Source organism: Melanotaenia boesemani, chromosome 21 (genome assembly GCF_017639745.1).
Source record: "Melanotaenia boesemani isolate fMelBoe1 chromosome 21, fMelBoe1.pri, whole genome shotgun sequence".
Classification (NCBI taxonomy): Eukaryota; Metazoa; Chordata; class Actinopteri; order Atheriniformes; family Melanotaeniidae; genus Melanotaenia; species Melanotaenia boesemani.
In genome coordinates, this window is record NC_055702.1 from 17,502,594 (window position 1) to 17,529,512 (window position 26,919).

The following is a 26,919-nucleotide window of genomic DNA, read 5'->3' on the forward strand; positions in this document are numbered from 1 at the left end:
GGGGAAATCATGCAATGTAAATCGAAATTTAATCTTTGCTCAAACCGATGCACATTGTTCGGCCAGTACAGGAGTCCGTTTTTCCTTTTAATACTTTGATACATTTTCCCAACTAACACAGTCCGGCCATTGACTTTGAGTGACGTGGTCGAGATTATTTACTGTTAAACCTCCTATAAATTAAATGTCACAATATCTAAGTTACAGGTGACCGTTGGGACTGTAGTAGGGCTTTATTTGGGTTGTAATACGGTGGATGGGTTTGCTGTATGGGCTGGTTTTAGGGCAGAATTGGTTATAACTATCACTATGGCTGTCGCCTCTCGAGCTCCATTGTCAGGAAAGTTGCCAACACCTCCAAAGATCAGGGATTCTGATGGCGGATCATTTAATTGATCACATTATTTCTGACATGCAAAGCAAAGTGATAACTGTGTGACCAGGTGTGAGTCCAGCTGCAGGAGGGGGACTGCAGCCGAAACAAAAGTCCTTCAATATAGGGCGCAGTGATTGCTTTCTTTTGTTCAGGAACTGGCGCATCAGAGCACAGTCAATAACAGGTCTGATATTTGGGTTTCCTCATAATAATAATGAAGTGTACCGTTCCAAAGCAACAAAAACCTCAAAAACAACTAACTTAATAATGATTTGGCTGTGTTGTTTCTTATTTTATTATCAGCACTGATGTCCCTCCCTGCAACGCCATTTTGATTCCTACATGAAAGTCACAGCCGCTGGAATAGTGCTTTTCCCCGACTTTTGTGACTTGGTTATTGTTATTTGACAGTATTTTTATTTTTACAAAATAACCACATTTCTATCCTTCTCAGCATCACTTGTTAGTCCACAGTAGTACCAAGGAACTAGGTGGTTTGCAAGAGGAGAGTTCCTTTATATTGTCGACAACTGTAGACCACTGCTCATTTTACAACAGCTAATTGTACAAAATGAAGTTATATTTAACTTAACTAAAACATCAAATGTCTTTGTTTGTAGTAGCGGACAAACAATGTCAGCAATTAAGAAACAAGTTTTTCCCCATTGGGAAATATGTATCCCTGTTTCTCCACCTGTCTCCTCATACTGAGTTGGTGAATGTTTTTCGTTTATTTATGTGCGTGTTTACGAGAAGGTGGGAGAGTTATTGGGTTATAGCGGGCATGGAAGGATGAACGAATGAAAAGGAAAGAGGGAGGGGGAGGACCACGATGAATGAGTGAGGTTTTTTTTTTTCATGTAAGACTGCGGAGCTAAAGAGGGAGGGAGTGGGTGAAAGGATGAGTTAGTGAATTGGTGAGTGTAAAAGGGAGGGAGAGCGAGGGGAGTCAATTTTAGAAGAGCGGTGAAGGAGCGGATAAATTAAGCCGTGGCGAGCTGGGGTGACTGAGTGAATGAAAATATTTAAATCGCGCAATTGAATAGGGGAGTAATAAGAAGGGAAGAGGAGAGCTTAATTGGGTTAAGCAGTGTTCTCCTTATATGCTTCCCTATAGTAGTATAAACAACATGTCCTTTGTTTACCACTCCTATTCAGGCCACGCGCAGACTGAAAAGCTGTCGTGCGTGGGATAATTTTTTTGGGATACTGATCCTTCGTCACGGTCACCGATTGTCTAAAAGTGATGTGTTAGTGTCTATGACTGTTGGTGCCCCGTTTAGTTGGTGCTGGAAAGCAGCAGCCAAACTGACTTCTCCCCCCACGTTAAACCACTCCTTTCAGCCACCGACAGAGGGACGTCTTCCACAGTGACTGGACCTCCCGCACCCTGATCATGATTGGCACAATAAAGTAGCTATCAGTGTAATGTGATGACCTGGACATTTCTTTTTTTTTTTTTTCTTCTTTTTTTTTAAAATAAATCTTATGTAATTGTTGGTCTGCCATCATTATAGTCTGATGTCTTTGTTGTGGTGAGGAGAAGGAGGGGTTCTTTGTGTTGGAAGGAGAGCTCGCAAGATTAGTAAATTCAGAAATATAATGTGAAGCTATTTTTGGATCTGATTTGTAGATTGTATTGTTTTTAATCACAAATTTCTAAAAAAAAAAAAAAAAAAAAAATGTTTATTCCATTCTGCTCTGTGTGGATTTATTGCTTCTCTGATTTGGAGTAAATAGAATAACAAAAGAAGCCTTTGTATGATGGTGTCACCTTGATCTGCAGTGTGTGCCTTGCATGTTCAAATCAGGTAATTGAACTGCCAGCAGGAATAAAAGTAATGGTTAGTTACCTCTGATGTCACTGTGTGAAAGAGATTTGATGTTCTTTGTGCCATTTTGGTGCATATAGGCTACTGTATAATGCCACCATGCTCTACAGACTGCATTTTGTCTGTAGTAAGAAACTGAGGTGCACATATATCCAGCTTACATAATGCTTAACCCACTTCTGGGTCATTTGTCAGGAGTCGGAGAGAGTGGAGTGGGAGTTATATTACATATGTATTTACAGAAGACAGCTAAACCATCGTGTCAGGTGCGTTTTAGTGTTGCGACTCTAAATCTCTCTGATGCCAGTTTGTAATTTTATCCAGCCGCAACCCTCTCAAGTATTGTCCTGCCTCTGGCCCAAAGCATTTTGGGTATCTACCATTTCACTTCAGCGTTATGCCTGTCAAGACTGTGGATCATTTGTTAAAGAGTCCAGAATTGTCCAGCACATGATCTCACTGTTACTTTAAATGCATACTTTCTGAGTTGCTCTGAGGTTTTTTGTTTGTTTGCTTTGTTTTTTTTTTGTTGTTGTATTTTTTTTTAGGACTGTTGGTGACTTCAGCTCTAAATGTTAGATAAGATCAAATTAAATAACTTCTTTTACATTTACTTAACTGGTGGAAAAAGAGATCTGGAGACGTTTTTTTTAGTGAAATGTTTTCCTTTTATGAGCCCAAAGAGTTTGTGCTTTTATTAGTCATCAACCAAATGAAATCATTCTTCTTGCAATTTTACATTTTCTATGTCAAATAGCTTTTAACTAGACTGTCGCACACACACCATAAATATGTGAAGATAAAAGTCACAATGATTGTCTGTAAAATAAAATATAAATGTTACAAAATTATATCATTTAAAAGAAGGAAGTAGAAAATGTGCAAGCTAGTGTTTTTACAACAGCTTTGTTTTGTGTAGCTGTAGACAGTCTAAGTGGCCTTCACTTAAAAAAAAAACATCAGGCGCTCCACCATCATGTACAACCTTCAAAGCAAACCATATTTTCACCCTTTCATGATAACTATTATTAATTATATGTTCAGTTGCATAGGTTTATATTTAGATATTTTTCTCCATCAGGCTCATCATTTGTATATGATGAAACATAACTGAGGTCAAAGTTGCACAAAAACAAACTCAGAGCCACAAAAACACATTAAAAATGTATTTAGCTATATTTGTTATATTTCTTTATACAAACACAGTTTGCTTTTAACTATTTGTTTTAAAAAACAAGAAATAATCTCTTACCAGAAAATATGAAAAGAATGTCCACTGAACTTGAGTGGGATTTATGACCTGAGGGGAGAGTTGAATTTCAGAAAACGAAGTACAAACAGCAAGCAGAGCATGTGCACAGCGGTGTGTGGGGTGAATTTATGAAACAGTATGACTGAGGAATTGATAAGATTTACAATTATCAACCATTTTAACCTTTTATTTCCCACCTATACGTTTCCATTGGTATTTTCACCAATATCACTTATAATTCAGTAAATGGAGCAGACATGGTAGATTTTAATGGTTTATTAAATGGGAGTAGGATTAGATAAGTATTAGCTGCCTCCTACTTCCTTTTGAACATAAGAAGGTAAACTATTTTTCGTGCGAGGACAGTCCATGGATTCTGAGGTGAGCTGTTAACACCATTGTTTACCGTGTCATTGTGATGACTTTTCTTTTAATAATTGTTTTATTGTTTGAAATAACAGAATTCTTACGAATTCCTATTCTTACATTCATAGCACACTTGCACTTTCAGCACTGTGTTTCAGCTAATTTAAAACTGAGTCATGGAAATAAGATGAAAGTTCATGTAGTTTCATGTGAGTATTGACAAAACTGTGTGGGGTAAAGTGCTCTTCTCGCCCATGATTCAGTCATTCACGTAGGAAAGCTGCACCATGTAGCTCAAGCTGATTGAAATGATCTAGTAGGCCACTACAAGTTGTGGGTGAGTGGAAAATTATTTGCATTTCTGAGGGCGAGTCAAAGGCTTGAATGGATTTGTACAGATTTTCTAAAGAAGAATTCATGATCATAACTTTAGTGGATCACCACAAAATGCAAAAAGCTGGTAAAACTCAAATGTGCAAAAAATGTTCATTAAGAAAGTCATATTGTTTTCTTCTGAAAACAAAAGTCAACCTCTAAAATTAGGAGGAAAGAGGGCAGCATGGAGAACAGGGAGCAGCACAAAGCCTTGTCTATGATCCAAAGTGGTGCTTCTTTCATTGTTGGAGATGCTGCATTCAGATTTATCAGATTTTAGGAACAGGGTGAATCTATTGGGACAAAAGTGTTTTTAGATTCAACTAGATGCATCACAACTGACTGGATTACTTCAATTATCGAAACAGTACTTTTCAAAGTGAGGAGGCGGATTATTTTATCACAGTCCATCTGAGCAGCATGCCATAGAGAACTTGGTAAAAGGCAGTAAAAGTACAGCTGGCTACAGCTAATAGTGCTAGACTTGGCATAATTTGTTGTTTTACCTCACGCCAGACCTGTTATAACTAAATCTCCCAGTGATTTATTTTAAACAAGTATCACCCTCAGAAATGGTTCTGTATAATTGTAAATTAAACCTGAAACCTTTGGTGTTTGATATTTAAAAGTGAATATTCAGAACCACAGAGTGGGGATACAAAGTAAAAGTGCATGTGATTTTAGCCTTCCTACATGTACCGTTTTAAAATGGTTTTTATTTGCTATTAGACCAGTACTCAGAATATTCCCTGATCTCAGAATATTGAAATCACTGAACATGAGAATTTTTTTTGACACACAAGCACTTGTTGTACAGTTTCATGAAGGCCATCTGGGTGTGAATGTGCTCTCTGGAGGTTGTTTGTTCATGTTTCAACAGTTGTGTCACACTTGGATGTCAGAGCAGATGCCAGTAGCCAAGTGCCACGCCGCAAGCCACACAGCAGCGGCCCATCACTTCGCCCCACACTAAGGACTTCTTTGTAGACATCTTACAATTCTCATTCAGAAACACCATCATCACATCTTTTATAGAGACAGTAACTATATCCACAATGTCAGCTGTCAAAGCGCCGCTCACATGACGGGCTTCTCACTGGACCCAGTTTCTCAGAGCACCTGTGGCAGTCAGTCAGAGCAGCAGGGATGACTTTAGAGTCTGTTGTGAGGTATTGTCAGCTGACATTTTTTATAGTTGTACTTAATTGAGAGAAAAATTGTAGCCATTACACTTTTCATTACAAGAACTTTTACATGCTTATGAGTTGGTACGAGCATTAAAATGAGAGCAGCTATCATTTTATTAGCTATACATGACCACATCTAATTTGACACTTGATTCTTTCTTCTTGAGGAAGTCTACATTTAGCCTTAATCCTGACTTTAACCCTTGCCCTGTTAATACACTGGGACTTAGGTGGAGTTCAGGAGTAACACAATCTGCTGCTGCAGCAGGCATAGTTGCCAGATTAGAGTCATGCTGTATGTAAATATTGTATTTGGGTAGTTTTATTTCCAGAAAAAATGTTGCAAAACTGTCTTTAACCAGTACAAGTTAATGAGAAGTCTTCATTTTTTTCTACATTGTCTTATGTTAAAATTGTTAACAGATAAATGGGATTTTTTTTTCTTCCCTTGTTCACGTTAACTCGGTTTTCAGCATGTTTTTAGGATACGTTGCAAAAGTGCATTGCTTCTAACACAATGTGTGAATTTGCCAACAGAGGGCAGTAGCAGCTAAAAGAGAAACAAATGTGTCCTTTGTCATAACATAATATTTGATTTTACATTTAACTGCGAATATATAATTCATAAATTTGAATAAAAGGAAAGAAGGCACACAAATGTATAAATATAAATTCAAAGTAATGTACCCATAAAATAAAGTCATGCTCAGATCTTTTTGTAAAAAGCAGGAAAAACAAACTTTTTTTAAGGCATCTCTTGTCTGTAACCAGTGATGAGATCATAACTGAGGCCTCTGTGGACCATCTCACTAAATCAATATTGTTGCCAACAGCTTTTTGTGACACTCTCAGAGGAAGTTGTCAAGTGTCACAGTTTATCTCCAACCAGATACAAAACTCTCATGCAGTACGGTGTGATGAATAAGAAAATAAAGTGCCTAACATTTTAAGCTCGGTACAAATCTGTATGTAGTGTCTTGCATCTTGTCTTTTAAGGATAAACAGAGGTGATGAGCTCAGATTGAGATGGAGCATTTCAAGGTTTAAACACTAGAGGTCTCTGCACACCTGTAGTTTATTGCACTTACTTCTAATCTATTGCAAGGAGCAAACCTCAGCACCGAGCCTGACTTAACAAGATGAGGCACTATGACACTACAGTGTCATAAAGTGCTGCAGATGCTTGACAGAAATATTATTCCCAAATGAGCTGTAGATATTACAGAGATTGAGTCAGACCAGTGTCCCACCCTCATGAAATAAAGAGCTGACAGAGTTCATAGAATTTACAATATATCCTTCCCACTTATTATTTTCATCTTGCTCATTCCTTTTCCTCTTAATTCTTTCTGATTTCAACCTCTTACTGTAACTCCTTGCCTCCCCCATTTTATGTCCTCCAGAGATTCTCTAAGTGGAGCAGTTTGGATTATAACTGTGTCATTCAGTGACCTGTTTTCTGCCATTTTTCATCATGCGGGTGATTCCCTCTATTGAACAATACTGCTTGACATCCAGGGACTCGTGTACCAGCTATTTTAATTATCACGATTAGTTGAGTGTTACACAATGCAGAAAACACCCAGAACAACTTTGTCTTCTTAATCTATAAAAGATTAAGTTGATGAAGAGAATAATAGAGCAAAATTTTAATCCCGTGATCCTGCAAAATACAGAGTGTTAATTATGTCTTACAGAGTTCTGTCCCTCTTTTAGTGCAATCAGTTTCACTGTGAACTTTCTGCTTTTTTCTAGAATTTATTTTCTCTTTCAGCTTCATTAATGCCACTGTATTTTCTTTCCCATTTGATTTTCTTTCCAGTGTGATATTGAGAAGAATTTTTCAATATGGTCTGGACAGCCCTTCATCTCACTTGGATAACCACACAGAACATCCTCAGGTATTTATTGATGTGAATCTTTCCCACTGCTCCTCCTCAATGACCACTTTAATTAAGATTTCATGAGGTAATTTCTGGTTATTGCTTTTTGTAGCAGAACTTGCATCTTTCCCAAAGGGGAGTTTTCTGTGAGTCTGGCTCTGAATTTACAGTTCAGCAAGCTACAGAAAAGCTTATTACTTAAAGCTTCTTGTAGAACTGAGAATCTTCACTGCATGTATTCACTGTCTAAGCTTTTGAATGACTGACTGGATTTCTTGATGGTCATATATATATCCAAACCATTCCACTCAATGACCTCACGGTGCCCAGATCACATAGCTACAATGCAAATCATTTTCCCTCCACCACTATGTTTTGGAATTAGTTTGAAGTGTTTATGCTGATCCAGTGTATTTGGGTTTCTGCACACCGTGCAGAAAATTAAACCTGATTACGACAAAAAAAAAAAAAAAAAAAACTGTTATTGTCTCTACCATAATCATCATAGATAAATAGACAGACAGACAGACAGACATACCATGCATTAATAAGCATGAATGAATCCAAACAATAAGCTATGCATTTATATTACTGTCGTAGAAACAGTATTCTCCAAGCCACCTGCCTTATGGACCTCTAGGTCATTAAGCTGCTGAGGAAGTGTGCAGACTGGCGGTCTAATTAATGCACTTTTTACCTCCCTGAAAGGCCTAGTTATTCTCTCCCCACACTCTCTCAGAGGCTATAGCAGTATTTTGTCTGCTCCTCTCAGGCCCTTTCAAAGAGGAACATGCGCCTGGGTTTGTCCAGCCATCTGCATCCATCCACCAGAGGTGAATAGAACATGAAGGGTTTAGTCAGGCTCAAGAGAGACCATTCAGTTGGGGATGCTCCAGGTGGCAGAGACAGTTTTTCATGGCAGGGTTATCTTGCTCCAGCAGTCATCTGTATAATGTCACTTGGTGGAAGTGTAATGGAAACAGTGATACTGGTGTGACCCTTGGGGGGATATGAGCTGATTTGGCATATTGTTCATACATTTTGAAATGTTTACCTACATGTAGTGCTGCTTGGTTCCATCAAGACTGTTTTCATTTGATATTACACTGTAATTAATAGAAAATCTTGATCATGCAAACTGATTTTACAGATGCAGTAAGAGAGTTCTCTCTTTCGCTTTTTCTTTGTGCTGGATCTTCAAGCTTTGCAGTACATGTCTGTTGTTTGATGGAAGTCCTGTGAGGTTACCAAGGCAACCATTGAATCCAGTTTAATTTTGGCTATTACTGCAGTTTGCAAATCCTCTAGCAGTGACCTTATAATTACAGTTGTCTTATTCATGCTCACAGCAACAGTACTGGAGACAAATTATTCCTAATATTGATTAGTAGTTGGATAAAGAAGCTCATGGAGTGACTTGAGTCTTTCCACACAGTAAAGGGAATCCTGTTGTTTTTATAGACTTGCAGGGTCATTACTGAGGCTTTGTTTAAACAAGAGTGTGTCAGATCTGCATACTGGAAGGTGACAATAGGAAAGTCTGGGTGCTCTGCCATGCTTAAGGTGGCCTTAGCCCAGTCCATTAGGATAAACATAGCAATTACTTGTTGTTTCATATTGTCAGAAACCTCCATCTGACCCAGTAAAGCACAAGGAGTAATGAAGAAGTTCAGATATATGTTTTTAACCTTCTTCAAGTAGAAGATTTTTAAACTTTTATTTATGTAATACAATACTGGTCCAAAAGTCAGATGCAGTCATGGTATAAAAACAGGTACCGGGAGTATTTGTGACAAAGACAGAGGCTTTTGGGGGGTAAATCTCTCTGGAAAGTGTACAGAAAAAATGAAACAGTCTTCGACTGTGGTCTATAAGCCTAAGTTGTCACCAGGTCACAACCTTGCCAACATCCCCATCTACAATCAGCAACATTTAAGGGTGTTTCACTTCTTTTATGAGTTGAAATTTATGTCCACTTCCTCCTCATCGCAATTGTCCCGAAGAGGAGGGGTCACTGCGGATTTTTGGCTGAAAGAAAACACCTTTCAAAGAGGGTTAGATCCACAGTAACGAGTCTACTTTCCATCTTTGGCGTGGTCTGGCGTGTTTGTTCTGGTCCCTGCATGTTGTCTCTTTATTTTCGCATGAACAGAAGGTGACCCTTTTTTTTTTTTGGCGTTAGTTGTAATGAGCATTCTGATCATGTGTTATATCTGTTGTGGATGTCATTTAAGCTCACTTGTGGATCCATGAGCCATCCAAGCCATCCAGTGCAATTTCATGTTCATGCTTGTGTGTGGGATGTGGGTGTGCATTTGATTTTTGCTGCATGCTAATGTGTCAATGTGTATAATTAGCACAGAAATGTAAAGGCTGTTGCAAAAATCATTTTATTAGGTTATCAATAGGGTATTGAACTAATAAAAATGCTAATGTCTTTCATTTAGATTAAATTAAGACAATTATAACACAAATCGGATTTTACCAGGTCTATTCATTTGTAGCCTGTGTCTTATTTACAGTGTGGGTTTTATGTATATGCCTGTCAGTTACAGACCAGACATGTGTGTTTGTGTTTAGTGGGGGTGGCGGTCTGTGCCTGTAGTAAGCGCAGAGCCGCAGTGGAACCCATCCCCTACGCCCTCCTTGAGACACCTTACTTGTAGTGAGGAGAAGAGCCGCAGCCCCTGGCCACTCCTTCCCCTCTTACAATTGGAAGAAAGAGGCCACCTCCCTCCCCTGCCTCATTGGTATGCTGGCGATGCGGTGTGTGTATGAGGAGAGGGGAGAGCGAGAGAGGTAGCAGTCAGTGCAATGGGATAGAGGAGAGCGAGGAGGAGGAGGAGGAGAGTGAATGAGAGCTGCTGGATCAGCCTTGCCTGCGTGCCTGCCTGTCGTCTGCTGAAGCTGGGTTTACCACCGCGCCACGCTGTACTGACACAGAGCACAGCCACGGGCCATTTCCACCACCGACGCACACTCAGCACCGGTTATTACTCCACCAGCAAGGAAAATCAGGGACGAAGCTCACCAGGCTTTGTCTATCAACATTTGGGGGGACACAGCAGCATTGAAGCGCCTAACGCTACAATTTAGGCACCAGCTGCTACCTAACCATATCCCCCTTCACCTTATCCCATCCTTACCAACACCGCCACCACTCCTCTCTTGCTCCTCCCTATGCCCTTGTCCTCGGCGGCTCCTCTCACCTCCCTGGCTAGTATATGGATAGAAGCTCCCTGTTTCAGCTCATACAAGAGCAGGTAAGCAAGCAGCGGCAGAGGTTTCTATGGTTACAGGCTCATGGCCACATCACCGTCTACCCAGTGACTGAGACATGGAGGCAATGGGGAGAGCTGATGTTAGGATTGATAACACAAGACTGTTTGCACGGGCAGAATGAGAGCACAGGACAACATGACAGATGTGAGTATTGTGGAGCCATGTTGGCCCCAAGAACATGAGGTCAGATCATCGGCCACCGCAGGAAGGGGGGAGCATCATGATTTATAGAAATGATAATGGAAGGGATGGATGTGCGAATGGATGGATTTATTACAAGAGTGGATGTAAAGATGGATTGATTGCTGTATTCTAAGTGAAGAGTGAAATTATTGGTCCATTATGGCAGCTGCATTGCTGTATGTGCATTGGTATAATGGTATGTCTGTGTGTCCCCCCCACCCCCCTCTTTTGCTCTTTAAGTTGTTTTAGCTTTACCTGCCACATGCCCAAGATTATCTCAGGATCACAAGATTTCTAATAAAAAAAAGTCAAGCTGCCATTTAGTTCCTGTGAAATCCAGATCATGTTTTTATTCTTGCTTTTTAAACAGAAGCTGATTTTTTTGGCTTTAAATGTTTCTGTTTTTCTCTGCCATGTTGTTGAAGATGCTTGCCAAGGCAAAACCCAATGTTGGTGGACCATATTTAGACCAGTGAAAAATGTTGTTCTTGACATCTGGTTTCCTTAAATCCTCCAGCCAAAGTACAGTTTCAGTTTTTTTTTCTTTCCAGTCAAATTTAGCTTTGGTTTACCATCTCCAGAATTAACAAGCCATAATGATTTGAGGGATAATCCTACCCTAAAATGCACGTTTATATGTTGGGGTTGTGGATCTGGAGGTTGGAAATGATGTCTGCATGTGTATTCAAAGCTCTGCAGTACTTGTTTTTTTTGTTTTGTTTTGTTTTTGTTTTTTTGTTTCTTTCTTTTTAAATCATATGATTCTTGGTTTTGGTAATGAACTGGGTAATTGGGGTTTGGGCTGATTGGCAGATTGATTGGAGAGTCATTATGTCTAAGAGAGAAAAATTGATTGTCTAGCTGCAGGGTTTAGGGGTTGCAAGTGACCTGTCAGCAACATGCTGAACAGACTCAAGGGAATGCAGATATTTGTGAGCCTATGATCATGTGCACAGCAGCAGTTTTTCTATTTTTATTTATTGATCTGTGTGTGTGTGTGTGTGTGTGTGTGTTTTCTAAATAAATGGTGGAACTCCCCTGTAGACTGAGTGAGAAGAATCTCTATAGTTGGCCCTTTGAGTCATTTATTCTATAAGCACTTTGTTTATTAATGCTTAGTGGTTCAGAGCTATACATATTCTTTCACCAGTCTATTAGTATGTGGCTTTAGAGAGACTGACTCATCTGTCTCAATATCAGTTTTCAGGTTAGACAGAGGCTTAAACTGAAGATAGAGCCAATATTCCCACATTTTAAACAGCTAGCTGTTTATTGATTGCCAGCTTTATTTTTGCTTATGCAGTATGTTCATATAGACCGTTTGTGAAGCTACAGTTGAGGAGGCTACAGTCTGATTAAGCTCAAGCCTGGACCAAATCACTCACTCTGGTCCCATGCAGCAGTCTTTGATTTGGAAATGGTTCCTCTAATTAAACCAGAATGCAATTTAATGTGCCAACCACTTTTAGATTGTGAACAGGTGAACTTCTTTTTAAACAAAAGCTGCTGCCTGCCTAAACATTGGGCAGTTTTTCCTTATCTTTATCCAAGTAAACGTTTTGCAGGGCATGTCTTCTGTTGTTGCAGCTCTGCCCTACAGATTCATTCTGTCACATTTCACTGGAGGCTCTCTGCAACAACCACAGTGTCCCTTTAGTCTCCATGAAAACCCACAAGCACACCTAGAGGTCAAGTATTTTACTTAAGGGCATTTTAAATGTTGTAGTTTGTAGAGTGAAAAAAAGTCACTGCTTTGTATTTATAATCTCAGTTTTATAATATACCATATTACTTTAACCTGTTTTTTTTTCTTTTTCTTAAAGATGTCTACTTCAGATATATTTATTATTGTAGTTGTTTGTTTTTAATTTATTTCTAGGCACCATTTAGGATTTACTAAACAGACAAATAAAGCAGTAGACTCAAAAATTGATAAACCATTAGATCACATGTACGTTAGATGCTGAAGGCAGTGAACTACATGAAAATGCTGCAAGCGGAGAGAAAGGGAATGCAACAGTGGTAGCATGAGTGACTTTATTAGTCTTTGTCTGCTGAGCTCAGGATATTTTTGGCCTATGCAGGCTCACACTTAGGCTCTTTCCGTTGCAGTGCCACTGACAAGAGAACATGATGCTTGGTAGCAGTCAGCTACTAAAGTTTGTAATCATTACTTTGTGCATATCTCATTGTGTGTCTTTCGGTTCTTATCTTGCTTATTCATATCTCGCCTGGGGCTTCTGAGTGCTCCTCTGACATATTTATGTCAAGTAGAAAGAATAAGGCTTATACACTCCCCCCTTTTTCTTCATTCTGGCTTCTGGCTGTTTGTGTGGTCTTTTAAGCATCGGGAAATGTAGTTAAATTGTTAATTGGATCAAGAAAAGTTCCTCGGATGTGTCTCTTGAGTTGTTGTCCTTGAGCATGAGGAATGGTTTGGATCTAAGGGGCATCGCATGGCAGTGCCACAGTGGTTAAATCTGAATGTGCTGATGGTAACATCACAGCAGAACACACATAGTAATAATTACACAGTCAGTGGCCCAGTTGCTGATGAAGACCAGTGTGTCCTGAGGGCAGCAGAGACATATAAAGGATTTTTTATCTGATTCCATGCAAATATGCTCTGTCCTGTAAATGCCACTGCCCTCTGTAGACACTCAGCTCTGTTCAGGCTTAGTGTTCTGGTTCACAGAAAACAAAGTACTGTGTAGTATTGGCTCTTTGCCACAGTGTTGGTACTTTGTCACTGAAGCTTGCTCCAAAGGCTAAATACAGTTTATTCTACAATCAGCATCAAGTGTTATGGTATCTTATTAGTTAATTTGTCAAATGAAGAAGAGGTAGCTTATTTAAGGTACCTGCTTCTCTGTTTTGTTGTAACTAATGGCCTTTTTTTAGTTCTTAGTCTGAATTCCTTCAGTAACTGTAAATTTCACAGACAAAATACCATTAATCAGACAAAATACCATTAATCTCAATAGATCTGGCAGAGTTGGGTTTAATGTGTACAAACACTGATAACCTCAAGTCAGCTTAAGCCTTTTAAACATTTCAGAGCAAATCCTAATTTGTTGATTTTGGGCTAACTAATCTTTATTATAAGCCTAAATAATGTCAACAAATGGTTACAACTGCCCACATGTTACTTGGGTTCTTTGTGACTTCTTTGTATTAATAGTTTGTTTGTTTGTTGAAATGCTTTTACTATTAATAAAAATAAAAAGAAGTCTGAGAGTCTTTATTTTTACCAGCTCTATTTTCTTCCAACAACTCTGTGGGTGCTATGTTACATACAGCGGTGTCATGTCTGCTGCATTAAAGTTGATTATGTCTGCTGTGTTTTGGCCCACCTGCAGTATGTCTGTCATGGCTCGGTTTGTTTCTGGTCTGCAGCCTGTGAAACAGACTGATAAGTCAGTGGTTTACTGGGGTCAGTCCGAGTCGCTGTTCTGGAAGTAATGGAGGTCCCAAGGGTTAACACTGAGGTCATTCCCCTGCAGTCAGCATTCTCCACCTCCTTGTTCTCCTCCTTGTACTCATGTTTACATTATGATCCAGTGTCTGCTCCATCTCTTTCAACTTGCTCTTTAGCCAGCCAAGTTTGGTGTCTTGGTCTTCACCCTACAGCTCCGCCTTCCATCCATAATCCTCCAGCGCGCATCCCTTTATATTCATACCCTATCATTGTCTTATTGTAGATCTATTCTTATCTCACTAGTCTGATTCCATACTTCTACATTTTATCTATTGTCTTCTTAAGTATGTAAATTATACCCTTCTTTTTTCTCCTGTTTCTGCTTTTGCTTCTGGAATGCCAATATGTTGTGAAATAAAAGGGGGAAATGTAGGAGAGGGATGACACACAGGCGACTAGTAACTATGGCAACGTATGCGGCTTGTCAAAGTGTCGCCCTCACCCGTGTTGGATCGCTTCAATAACTGCTTCCCTCTCAGTGCTTTTCCCCTCCTTCTTTCAGCCCTGTCTTCTGTCTCTGAACCCCTCCCCTCTGTATATACACATCACAAGCCTGAACAAAAAGCAAGGAGGGGGTCTTCTTGCCACCACTCATTCGTCTCAGTGTTTCTCATCTTGGTAATTGATAACCCTAATTGGCTACAAGAACCAGTCCTTCACCTCCTTGTATCCTCAGTGGACAGTGTCCCCAGTGTAACGTTCTTCCTGAATAAGGTCAGACTATGAAGGAAATAGTATCTGTGCAGTGTGACAGCTCAGCATCAACACTTGGTTTGCATAATGGTGCACAGTCATATACAGTTTGCCTCTGCGTGTGAGCTGCCGCTCTATGTGTAGTGTAGTGATGTGCTGACATATGGAGGCTGACAGTAATCAGACGTCCCCAGTGTGGCTCTCTGTTCCCCCTGTCAGCCGAGCCTGAGCCAGGAGCACATTTGAATCTGATCTATCTCTCCTCTGTGGAAAGTGGATGCAGGGCACTGGAGTGTGTCACAGCCCTCTTATAAGAAAAAGAAGAAGAGGATTCACTGCCAGACCACTAGGCTAGACAGATGCTCATGCTGTATAACAGTCAGCGGTGAGGCATATTTATACCTCTACGTTTCATTTCTGTCTCCTCTCTTACTCTGCCAACCCTTCTCCCATGCTTCATACCATCTTCTCCTACTTTAACAGAATCATTTTTCATTTCTTTCATCAACCCACCAACCATCCATATCCCTCATCCATTTTCCACCTCTTGCATCTTTGCTGTCTTTTCTTTATGTGCTTTTTTTCTTCTAACGCTGCTACTACAGTTTCAAATATCGGAGAAATCACCACCATGTCGCTCTGCTCTCTTTAAGGGAACAAGGGGACCACGTTTGAATAAATAGCCATTGAACACAAAGTAAAGGGGATTAATTAAATATAGACATGGGCTTTTTTTTAGCTCATTTTTGTTCAGAAATATGATTTATGTGCATTTCAGGCTATCTAGAGTTTGCAGTAAGTTTAAACCACCAGTAGATGGGTTTTGATATTATAATTGAGATATATGAGAAACAATGACCATACAGGAGTTGTTCTATTGATTTTCAGCTTTCCTCAAAGTTTGGAGTAAAATAAATAGCATTATAAAATTATTCTCGCTAGTAGGAGTTGTCGGTGTGCACAGTGATGTTAAACACTGTAATAAGAAAAATCCTTTTTGTCCTCTGCACCTCCCTAGTGTGTAAACACTCCAGTGTTCAGAGAAAAATTATCTATCAAAACTTTTTTATGCCTCAGCCTCTAAAGGAACAAGACTGTGAAAAGGCCTGGAAACCATATTGGTGGGAAGCAAAGCGCACACAGTGAAGATGTTCAGACTGAAATTCTCTTAACAGCTAATATCCTGATTGATCTTCTCCACCCCTTTCCTAGAGCAGTAGGCGCCTACATGAGTTTAATACCATCCTCTTCATGCAGCTGGTGAAATATCTCTGTCTAACCACGTTGGAGCAGTTTGCATCAACACTGAGGCAGCCTTGATTGGATTCTTTTAAATGGACATGGGCGACGATGACCCAACATGACTGACTGCACACTGACGCAACTTCTGAAACTATACTCCTCCCTGGAGCAACTAAGCCATGTTGGTTTACTATCTAAAAATCTAATGAAGCTGTGTTTGCTTTCAGGATTTTGCTAAAATGAGAAGCACCACGTTGTCTCTTTGTGCTGAATCAGTTTGTTCTCTGGCACTTTTGGACAAAAACAGGACACACTAAAGCAAGCTGGCTCCAGAAATGAACACTCCATTGAAGAGTATTGAATTGCACTTAAGAAGGCAGGGTGAGGAAGAAAATCAAGTAAAAAGCAGACCCCCCCGCCCCCCCTATCCCCGCCCCCCGCCCGACCAAAGAAAAAAAAAAAATTACAAGAACCGTGCATAAATACACACCCGATACTGTACATGCCTTTTTTTTTTAAAAAAAAAAAAAAGAAAAGCTGGGACTGTTTCAGATAACTGCTCTCAGTCGTTTTTAATGACAATCTCCTGCTCAAATCTATTACAAGGAGTAGCACAGTCATCAGCAGTAATAACCCATGTGCGTTTTTGTTTTTTTTTGTTTGTTTTTTTTTGCCTCAGTGTGCGAGTGGTCATTATGAAAAAACCATCTGCAAATGTGACCACATACAGACTCAAAAAGTGAAGTGATGCATCAGCTCAGAAATAATGACTGAGAAATCATCCTTACTTAATTCAAAAGGGTTTTTTTCCACTGGGTAACAGTAGATCATAGTGTGTTAGTATGGCGTGACTGGCTTTTGTTGCTTTTCCCAGCATTAACAAGAATCACCCTGTTTGTTTCATTTAATAAACTTCTTTTACTGTTTACTGTTTTTTCCTTACAGTATTGCAGTATTTATCCCAATAGTCTGAGGGTGGACTTTATTTCTTCCTTTTTTTTCCCCCAGCTGGACCCAGAGAACACCGGTTTTATCCCAGTGGAGAACTTCACCAGCTTGGTGGAGCACCATGAGCTGCAACTGGACCCATCCAAACTGGACATGTTGTTAGCCCTTGTCCAGAGCAATGAAGAGGGACAGGTGTGCTACCAGGAGCTCATCGAGCTGGTGAGTAGAAACTGTACACATGCATGTAAAGGCACAGCAAGTTGTGTGATATATTTCAGGACCTGCAGAGTCAGACACAAAGTTTCACACATTGCACGTTTTGTTAGATTTCAGAAAGGTTACAGAATTGATTCAGACGGAGCCAAAAAGCTCTGCACCGGCAAAAATTGACTGGATCATTCAGATAGTTGTCCTGCAAAAGAGGGATCAATTCCTCCACTTAATGTGTCGGTAAATCCAGACACTCTCACAAAAGGTGCACAGCGAGCACTAAAAAACACCCACGCTGAGCTGAGAGAGCATGTTATTAAAGCCAAAAATTTTGTTTATTGTAATGCATTTAAAATCTGTTGGAATTAAATTAGATAAAATAAAGTGGGGCTGGATTGTGTTTCACCACTCTGCTTTGAAGCATTTTGTGATTTCTAATGGCTGATTAACTGTAACTGCAAGGGTGAGTTTTATACACTGATGTGAGAACAGTCGATGTGCTGTTATATTTGCTTAACAGCCACAAATGCCTTTATGCCGTGCCACTATTTTGGCTTCTCAGGCTCTTCATTCTCTGTTCATTTATCTCCTGTTTCTGTACCTGTCTGTGTTTACCTATATATTCCTATTAGAAATTCATGTAGAGATTAACATGTTTAATGCCGATTCTCTCCAAGCTCATATTTGAGCACCTGCTCTTGGCTCCTGGCAACATATGAGAGTTAGCATTGTAAGTAACTCAGCACAAAGCAATTCTTGGCATATTTTCACTCCTTCAAGATCATTTCCCCTTTTCTTGTTTTCATCTATATATATATATATATATATATGTACATATATATATTTGTCTTTTTTTTTTTCATTTTTCCTGCCTGTGTTCTTCTACCAATGGTTTAAAATGAAAGCCACATGAGGCCCCTTATGTTTGCAGCTGGTTTCATTTCTGAAATCTCTGCTGCTGTAGAGAAATAACTGTAGAGGTGCTGTTCCCACAGAGACATCGACCCTCCCCTCTTTAGAAGAGTACAGCACCATTCCTTCACCATACTTGAATTTTTTTTTTCTTTCTGTTCTTTTTTATTATTCTCATTTCTTTGCTTTCTCATTTCAGAGAACCATGCAACATCATATAACTCCTTCATTTTAAACTTACCCCTTTGAACCCTAAGATATCAGTTCCTTTTTGTTTTTAGTTTTAGTATATGTTCAGCAAAAAATAAAAATGAAAACAAAGGCTTCACCTCCATCAGCATCAGGGGAACACTTAAAAAATTGCTTATCCACTAAATGCAAATTACCTTCGATTTGTGCAGTATTGGTAGTTTCAGGTCGTAATCTGAGGTAATTTAAGAATGCAGAGCCTGACACCGATATTGACTCCCCCGGGCACGTTTTTTAAAGATTTATCTGATGGATACATGGGAAAGCATAAGGGACATACATGCACTGCTTTGCACATGCATAAAAATGTGCAAACATACAAACACTGTCAAGGCATTTATAAGTAATTAATGCTGCTGCCACCCACTTCCTCCTAATTCGTCTCACTACCCCCATTTCCCCGTTATACACAGACTGTATCAAACACAAACAGACTTTCATTCATACGCATGAGCACCGCCAGTGCAGATTTGCTGAGTAATTCAGAGGATATTTAAATGTTGATGTGAACTGCCCTCTGTCTTGCAGCATGTGATGTGTGAGCTCTGCAGGTCTCAAAACTGAGCTCCAGGCTGCACTGAGAAAAGTTCACCTAGCGTGACATTTATAACCAGGTCATTAACTAATTCCTTAAACTTTCCTTTCTCTCTTCACTCCATAAAAATTTTACTTGCTTCATGTGATCCAATTCAGTACTTTTATTCACAACATCATTGCCATATGGGAAATGTTAACTCGTTTTATCAGAATAATACAATTATTCTGTTGTGTGTGAGCACTTCACACAAGACGCATCTATGTGGAAATACCAGCCACATCATGAAACGGTTAAACCAGGTGAAGCCTATTTACTCCTGCTGCTTTCTTGCAATTTACAGCTAAATCATGGTGCACTGGTGTGTGATGTTGTTTGAGGATTTGCGTCACTCTTTTAAGTGTCACCATCACAACAAGCCTGACTGGATAGAAAGGTGTCAGAGAAATTTAAATGTGTAGACAGTTTTAGCATCCATTTTTTACTATGCTAAAATGACTTTGCATAGACTTGATTGCAGCTGTTAACAATCACATAATGGTCAAATTATTGTACATCTATATGTATGGAAAAATGTTGTACAAATAAGATGATGATTTTAACTTGAGGTTACACTGATTTACATTATTTTAAATTGGGCACATTTAAATTATAATATTCATCAGTGTACAATGAAAGGCAGCCCAGTCAGATTTGGTTTGTAAGTTCATTGCTAGCATTATTTGTATTAGAGCCACTTCCTTAAGTCTGGTTCTGTATCGATTTGTGGTCTGACCTTAGTGGAAGATGGAACACCCCTCCACATTATTAAAATGGACATGACAAAGTGCAGGATGTGTGTGTGTGTATGTGTATGCATTCACCCAGCCTGTGCATTTTCAACAATCTCAACTCTCAAACTAGTGAAATTTATCTCGGTTGTGTCTAACAGGAGTGTTCAACATCTTGTCTCCTTTGTTGTTCTACATTTATTTGGTGAGATTTGCAGCCGTGAATCCACATCGCCTCTCTCAACCTCAGTGGGTGTTAAAGTGTTTGAACTGCACCGTTAGGCAACAGCTTCTCTGGGGTGCATGTGCCCAAGTATATGACTGCCTCGCACGTCATTCACATTCAATCCATCTTTCATGGAGGGCAATCTTAGCTAGAGAACTCCATCAATTCAGCCAGAAGGGTGAAAAAAGCAGCGCTCTGCTAAAATCTCTCTTGGGGAACCGTGCATGCACTCATGCACACACACATACACTCATAAAGAGCAGGCTGTATCTGACTGCTAATCAACAGAATATGTCTGCACAAATATCTTACGAAGCAAAGGCAAGCATCGTACGTTTTCCAGCCAGCTATTTATTTGTGAACAATAATACACAAACATTTTTAAGACTTCATGGTAGACGAGCATCTGCTTTTGAACTGAGGGTTGAAGCAGCACATCCTGAAGTCTGATATATTGTATTCCTAACTGCACATATCGTTTTCTTTTAAGTATCCTCTGTTGCTATCATGTTCCATCTGTGTAACTGAAGAAGTATGTCTTTGTCTCCTTCAAGACTTAATTTGGCTAATGTTCAACATAGATCCAAAATGGCTGCCATGGCTAATTACATGGTGTGAGGGTATGTGATTAAGGCAGGACTGTTTTTTTTTATTCAGGCTGGTGGATTTAAGACTGTTTACTCTTTTGTCCAAATGTTGCATTTCAATTTTCTGAACAGTATCTAATTATAATTAGACAAACTTTTGTACTGTATATTAAGATTCTTAAATCTTTTTTCAGAGCAGAAACTTAAGCTTTGGCCCAGTCTTGAAGTTTTAAAAGTATTTATACCCTAAAGTGCATCACTCTCCAGGGACCCAGATGTTACCTGTCAGCATCACCGCCTGCACCAAACTACCAAGCTCTCTGTTTTAAATGGCTTGCTGTTGCACTTTGGCTAAGTGTCCTAGAGTGAAGGTTTATTTCTGAGTTGCAGTACTGTAATGATTAAAGCATGAAGGAAGGTTGTGGCCACAACCTACTGAAGGGGGGACTTAAAGAAATAGGCAGACTCTCATTTTAAAAGGATTTAAGCAAGAAAGACCCTGAGTATCTGGGTCAGGGTAGAATCAGCGAGGCACAGATCTGCAGTGATTTAGATTCTGCTGTGAGGGTGAATGAGAGTAGGAGAAAGCAAAGGACAGGGGGATTTTTTGGTCCTCCGGATGGCTCAGATATTTATGTATTTGGGGATGGTGACACTGTTAGGCTGCTGATGGTGAATCTCTGTGTAAGCCTGGTTAATTGGTGCAGTTTTGTGAGGTTTTTGCAGCAGCGACTGATGTATTGTCTGTGCCAAGGAAAGTGATTTAGAGACAATTGCTACAATAAACTGCGCTCAATTTTTGATTTTTTTTTCCCTCTTTTTTCCTGCTTACCTACAGTGCAGACTCCTGAATGGCACTTGAACTATTTTAGAATAATTACTAATTTGTATATTGCTGTTAGGAATTGACCATGCGGTGTAGCTAATTAATCCATCAAGGACAATTGACAAAAGCATAAAGCAGCATTTACAGTTGTGAACAGGCAGCTGCCAAGAAGAGGTGGATGAACTTTTAAATAAGCGTACTGCTGCCAGTTTGGCTCCTTCAGGCATCCCTAGAGGAGAATACTACCTTTTTCTTAGTGCTCATTGCCTCAACCTCAATTATTCCCTGGCAGCTTTTGTTTCATCAGGGAACTTCCAAAGTTACTGATGCTCTAACCAGAGGTGTTCCCCCTCCAAATTTTTTATTTATGCCATGTGATTCTTGTTGCACCTCAGTCTGTCACTCCTCTCAGCCAGCTATCTTAGGTTTGGCTGTTCATGCGTGCCTTATTTTCTGTTCACTGTCTCTCTCCTGTCGTCACTTCAAAAGGCTGCTAATGCTCACTTTAAAGGTGGCAGTCCTGCATGTCAGAGAAGGTGAAGCAGAGTGACAGCTATGCTAAGCTGTGTCTTCAGGGAACAAATCTTCACAGAGGCACTGTGAATGGGAGAGAGCACTGCTTAGAGAGGCAGTGTTGTCACAAAGCCAAACACAGACTTCAAAAAAGCCAAGAGAAAAAGAAAGGATCTATATAAAAAAATGTTGTTTGTTTGTTGTGTGGGGCATTTAGAAAGAATGACAGAGATGTCTCACCTTTCCTGTCCACTGATGGACTCCGGAATTTGTTAACCAAGCTTACATGAGCAAGCGGTCTTTGTCTCTTAATTCCCACTTTCTGTTTCCTAATGTCTCTCTACTCCTCTTCTTTGGCTTTCACTGCCTGCCTCAAGAATAGTATAATTGCATTTTCCAGGACTGATTTCCATACTAAATATGCAACCCCTCTGTGACGCCCGCCGGCTTATCAGCCAGCCAGGAGAGAGTTGCAGGACGTGCTGGAGACGCTGACAGTGGAGGATGCCCAGCACCCGCCTCCCCTGATCCCTGATTGGCCGCCTTACCACTCACTCCCCAAACAAGCTGTCCAATCCGGAGAAGAGGCCTCCTTTAAGACAGAGTCATCACCATCATTCGGGGCAGCTGTGGATTGTGGGACACATGCCTGCCAGTTTGAGAAAGATTGTGGATTGTGTGGTTTAAGAGACTTTTCTGTGCGAGTTAGCGATTTGGTTTAGTGATAAATACCTTTTTGTGTTCTGAGCTTTAGTGCCGTCCCTGCCTGAAAGAAGGAGGTTTTTGTGTTTAGTTTATTAGGAGTTTGGTTTTGTTTTGATAGAAGTCCGCCTGAGAGCGTGTGTTTATTTTGTTTGTTAATTAGTCCGCCTGTGTGCGTGTAGCCCGTTTTGGGGACATTTTTGGTTTGTTTGTTTGTTTTGTTACTAAGTAGAGTTAAGACTAATTGTTAAATACCCGACAGGGACACTTTGAGTTGTTTATTTTGTATTATTTGCCGGTTAAGGGTTGTTTGTGTTTTGGAACCCATTTTTGTTAATAAACATTATTGTATTTCATTTACCCTTGGTCCGGCCATTCCTGTGTTACAGTCCTTTTGACCCCTGGACGTAAAGGGGGACGTAACACCCTCCATCTGTGGCAGAGCCAGCAGCCCAGCTCGACATCGTTCTGGTTTATCACTATGCAACAGGCCCTCACACTCTCACTATACTTCCACCAGTGTCATAATTACCCACAGTTAGGAAAGTTACCATGTCTTGCTCTGCTAACTTTTAAAAGCAATTACCACTCCACCCCGTCCTTCCCATTTTTTCTGAGTAATTTCTTGAAAAAACTAACAAAAAACAGTCGCTCTCGTTTATGCTTCACCATTTATTTTGTTCATATTAATAGCCGTTGTCATCCAATATGTTTTCCTCATTAATAGATTGACCCACAGTTCCTTTCACTGAACCCCCCACTGTGTCAGCAAGCGGCAGGGCTTGGCTAATGAATTTCAAATGGTGCACTTTATTGGTGGATTGAACTTCCTAGGGGCCTCCTTGAGAGGTTTCATTACACCTCATGTAAAGCTGCTATATTGGCTAAGGTTATGAAGAAAGTGTACATTAGATATGCTGCTGTATGTTTGTACTGCACACATACCTTCTTTTTCTTTCTTCTTAGTTTTCAGCTTGAAATAAAGGTGATTGCTTCATGAGCTTGGTTGGATTTACATCAGCTGTATTGCTGAAGCTACACCAGAGATTTCAGACAGCCAGTGAAACCTTCCATCGTCTACCAGATGTTACCTGTGATTCATGCAGATATCGACTCCAGAGGTTCCCTGCTGTGGTTAGCTAGTTTACAGTATTTGTAGCGGTAACTCCATCGGAGAAGAAATGTCACTGTTTATCCCAACACTTTTTCTGCCTTCACTGTCAGAGTAGAGGCATTAGGATAGTTTTCATCCTAAGCCTCTATTAAAGAACTTATCAAGAGCTGGTCCTGCTGGCCTGCAGGCTGCTGCAGAGTTCCTGCTCACTAAAGAAAAACTGGAGTCTGTGATTATACAAGCACACACACACACACAGTCACACACTCTCTGCATTCACAGAAATTGTCCTGTAAACAAAGATTTGCTTCTCAAGGGCAGAAACATTTCAGCAGCCCATTTATTATGATGTCTGAACACAAATCAACTCTCCTGGCAGTCCTGCTTCTACTTAGTCTTCAGCAAAACCTTCATATACATTAATAATTAATTTTCTTATCTCTCTGAATATTCAGCTGCAGTTTTGTCAACTCTCTTGTGCCAAAATGTAATCACAGGTTGCTTAACATGTGTAAGCATGGCTTTGAAAAGAAAATGATCTGCTGTTGAAATATGAGAAAAAAGGATTCATTTCATTCTCCAGTAATAAAACTGGCACACATTACAGACTAATTAAGCTCTCAATACTGTTTTTACCTCATAATTAGTGCTTTAATAAGAATAAAAGCTTCAAATGCCAGTTGTGCAGAGGAACTTAGACATTTTTACCAAACCAAGTACAGCTTCAATACCACAGCATTTGTCATTTATCTCACTGAGAGAAAGACTGTCAAAGTGCTCTACAGAACAGCATTTAACTGGTTTATCATTATGAAAGACAAACGTTTCTCAGGGAATTTTGACCTAATTTTGTTTTATGTTTTTATTATTATATTTGAGCCACACATGCAACAAAATAAAGCAAATATGTGAAATATAATAATCCATAAAATGGTATATAGTAATGAGCTATTTTTTTGTGTGAAGTTATAAAAGATCAGAGCATCTCTCCCCTGCTGTTTTTTTATGTAATCAGTACTTCATGAGTGTTGGCTCATGTGTAAAATGATGATTAGTCACACTGATGACCTCCAGATTGCAAATGAACAAACCTTTCTTTTCTTATGTTTGATCAGCGTAGTCTTAAAGTAGTTTTGGCTTTAATTTCTGGGATGATGACTTCAGCAGCAGGCTGATGAGATCTCTTTATCGTGGTTAGGTCTCATCCAGCTGAAAACAGACTTCGCTGTAAATTAACTCAAAGGGTTTTTTTTCCCTCTTTCTTTCTTTGTTTTTTGGCAAAAACAGAGATAAGCAAAGTGTTGTGCTCTAATTGCTTAAAAGTCAAATTGTCTGTCAGCTAAAAAAACAGATTAAGTTTTAGGAAATGCATAGCAGTATTGCAGCATAATTAGCTTACTTACCTTAGCTTGATAATGGAAAAACAGCTAACTGTTCTGTCCAAGCATGACAAAATCAATCTAGAAAAAGCGAAACAGCTCACTTATTAACAAGCTCTCACTAATTTGTTTGAAGGGCAGAAAAAAACTAAGTTGTGAAAAAGACAAGTTGGACTTTATGGTGGTTTGTGTGTTGATTGAGTTACTACTGCTTGGCTTAGAGGAGAACTTTTGGAAGTTCCATGACTTCTTTAACTTTAAGAGGTTTTGTTTGTTAGGACAAAAACAGATTTTCTCTTTCTCTTTATTTCCAGTGTTGCCTCACATATAACTCACAGATCACATAGTGATGAGTGGCATTGCAGTGTGGTCTAGCATATTTCAATAAAGTGTTTAGCTTGACGTACTGAAAAACTCAAACATGCATTTTTTTCATTTTTCACTCAGATGAGCAGCAAACGCTCCAGCAGTTTCCGACGGGCCATCGCTAATGGCCGCCGCACGCTGCAGAGGGAGATCCTGCTGGACGAGACGGGGCTGGGTCTGTACAAACGTTTTGTCCGTTATGTGGCCTACGAGATCCTGCCCTGCGAGACAGACCGGCGCTGGTACTTCCACCAAAACCGCCTGTGTCCTCCGCCTGTGTTCATCGCTGTTGTAACCATTGTTCAGGTTAGGGGGTCACATTATCAGCTTTTTGTAGGTAATCAGTTACATGTTATAATTTTCTGATTATATATAATACTACTCATTTATGTCCACTGATTCAAATATTCCTAAAATATTCTTTTGTTTTCTTCAGACCTGTGCAGTCAGTGCTACAAGCCTCTAGAGCTGACTATCCTGTTGGCTTAGTCGTTTGCCAAACACCCTCTAAAAAAGATTTCCTGCCTTTGATCACATGGTTTTATTTTGAGCTTGATGTGAGCTGGTAACCCATTAGGGAGCCAGGGGCTTAGTGGGCGAATTTAATGTCATTCCTTCAAGCTGAAACCCACAGTCAGTCAGTATATAATGATATTTCGGACACTGATGTTGGAATCAGCTCTAGAAACCAGGTCAACCAGCATGCAGGCCACCACAGTGGCATTAACTTAACTATTATGTTCGTTTTGGGGGGAAAAAAAAGAGGACAAAACAAAAAAACAAAAACGCATGCATGGAAGCCCTCACAGGCCATCATTGAATACTTGCAGATTAAGCAGTAAAAAATAACCGACAGCTTTATAACAAATCTTCATCATTTCCCCTGAAATCATCATAATTCTAAGGATAGAAAGCCAAGTGGTCTTATAATGCCTCCAAATGGCTCTGAATGGTTTGTAATGACAATGAGAATGTAATAATAACAGTTCACATTCATTTTAATTCAGAGACAATGACTCATTATTCTATGAAAAGAAATTAATGGAACTGAACCAGATGTGACTTTTTTCTGTTGGCAGTAATTGTCTCCACAAGTACAATAAGCATCAGCTGAGCAATACAAAAAAGACAAAAAGATGTCATGTGTCTTTCATGAAGCACAATGGGTTTTGTTTTGCAAAGCAATTTTCACGTTTTTTAAAACAGCAATCTGCAGAGAACAGTAATAATGATCTTTTCAGGTAGAGCTGGTGTCATTTTTGTGCCTGTATTGCAGATTATTGTGTTCATGTGCTATGGCATCATGCTCAACAAGTGGGTTCTGCAGACCTATCAGCCTGACTTTATGAAGAGTCCACTGGTCTACCACCCCGGTCATCGCGCACAAGTGTGGCGCTTCTTCAGCTACATGTTCATGCATGTCGGGTATGTTC

At 39.7% G+C, this 26,919-nt stretch overlaps 1 protein-coding gene across 5 annotated transcripts in view; it reads left to right on the plus strand.

Moving 5' to 3' along the window:
• rhbdl1 (rhomboid, veinlet-like 1 (Drosophila)) overlaps positions 1-26,919 on the plus strand; it is a 54,791-nt gene that overhangs the window by 2,052 nt on the left and 25,820 nt on the right. For 2 of the 5 annotated variants that reach the window (XM_041974038.1, XM_041974034.1), the window contains exons 2-5: positions 7,211-7,289; positions 17,158-17,316; positions 25,568-25,792; positions 26,763-26,911. In XM_041974038.1, the coding sequence (XP_041829972.1) occupies positions 17,251-17,316; positions 25,568-25,792; positions 26,763-26,911 (440 nt within the window). In that variant the 5' untranslated portion in view covers positions 7,211-7,289; positions 17,158-17,250. Of the gene's footprint in view, positions 1-7,210; positions 7,290-10,100; positions 10,698-15,203; positions 15,293-17,157; positions 17,317-25,567; positions 25,793-26,762; positions 26,912-26,919 lie in introns of those variants that run through there. The other 3 variants (XM_041974036.1, XM_041974035.1, XM_041974037.1) reach the window with 3 other exon arrangements.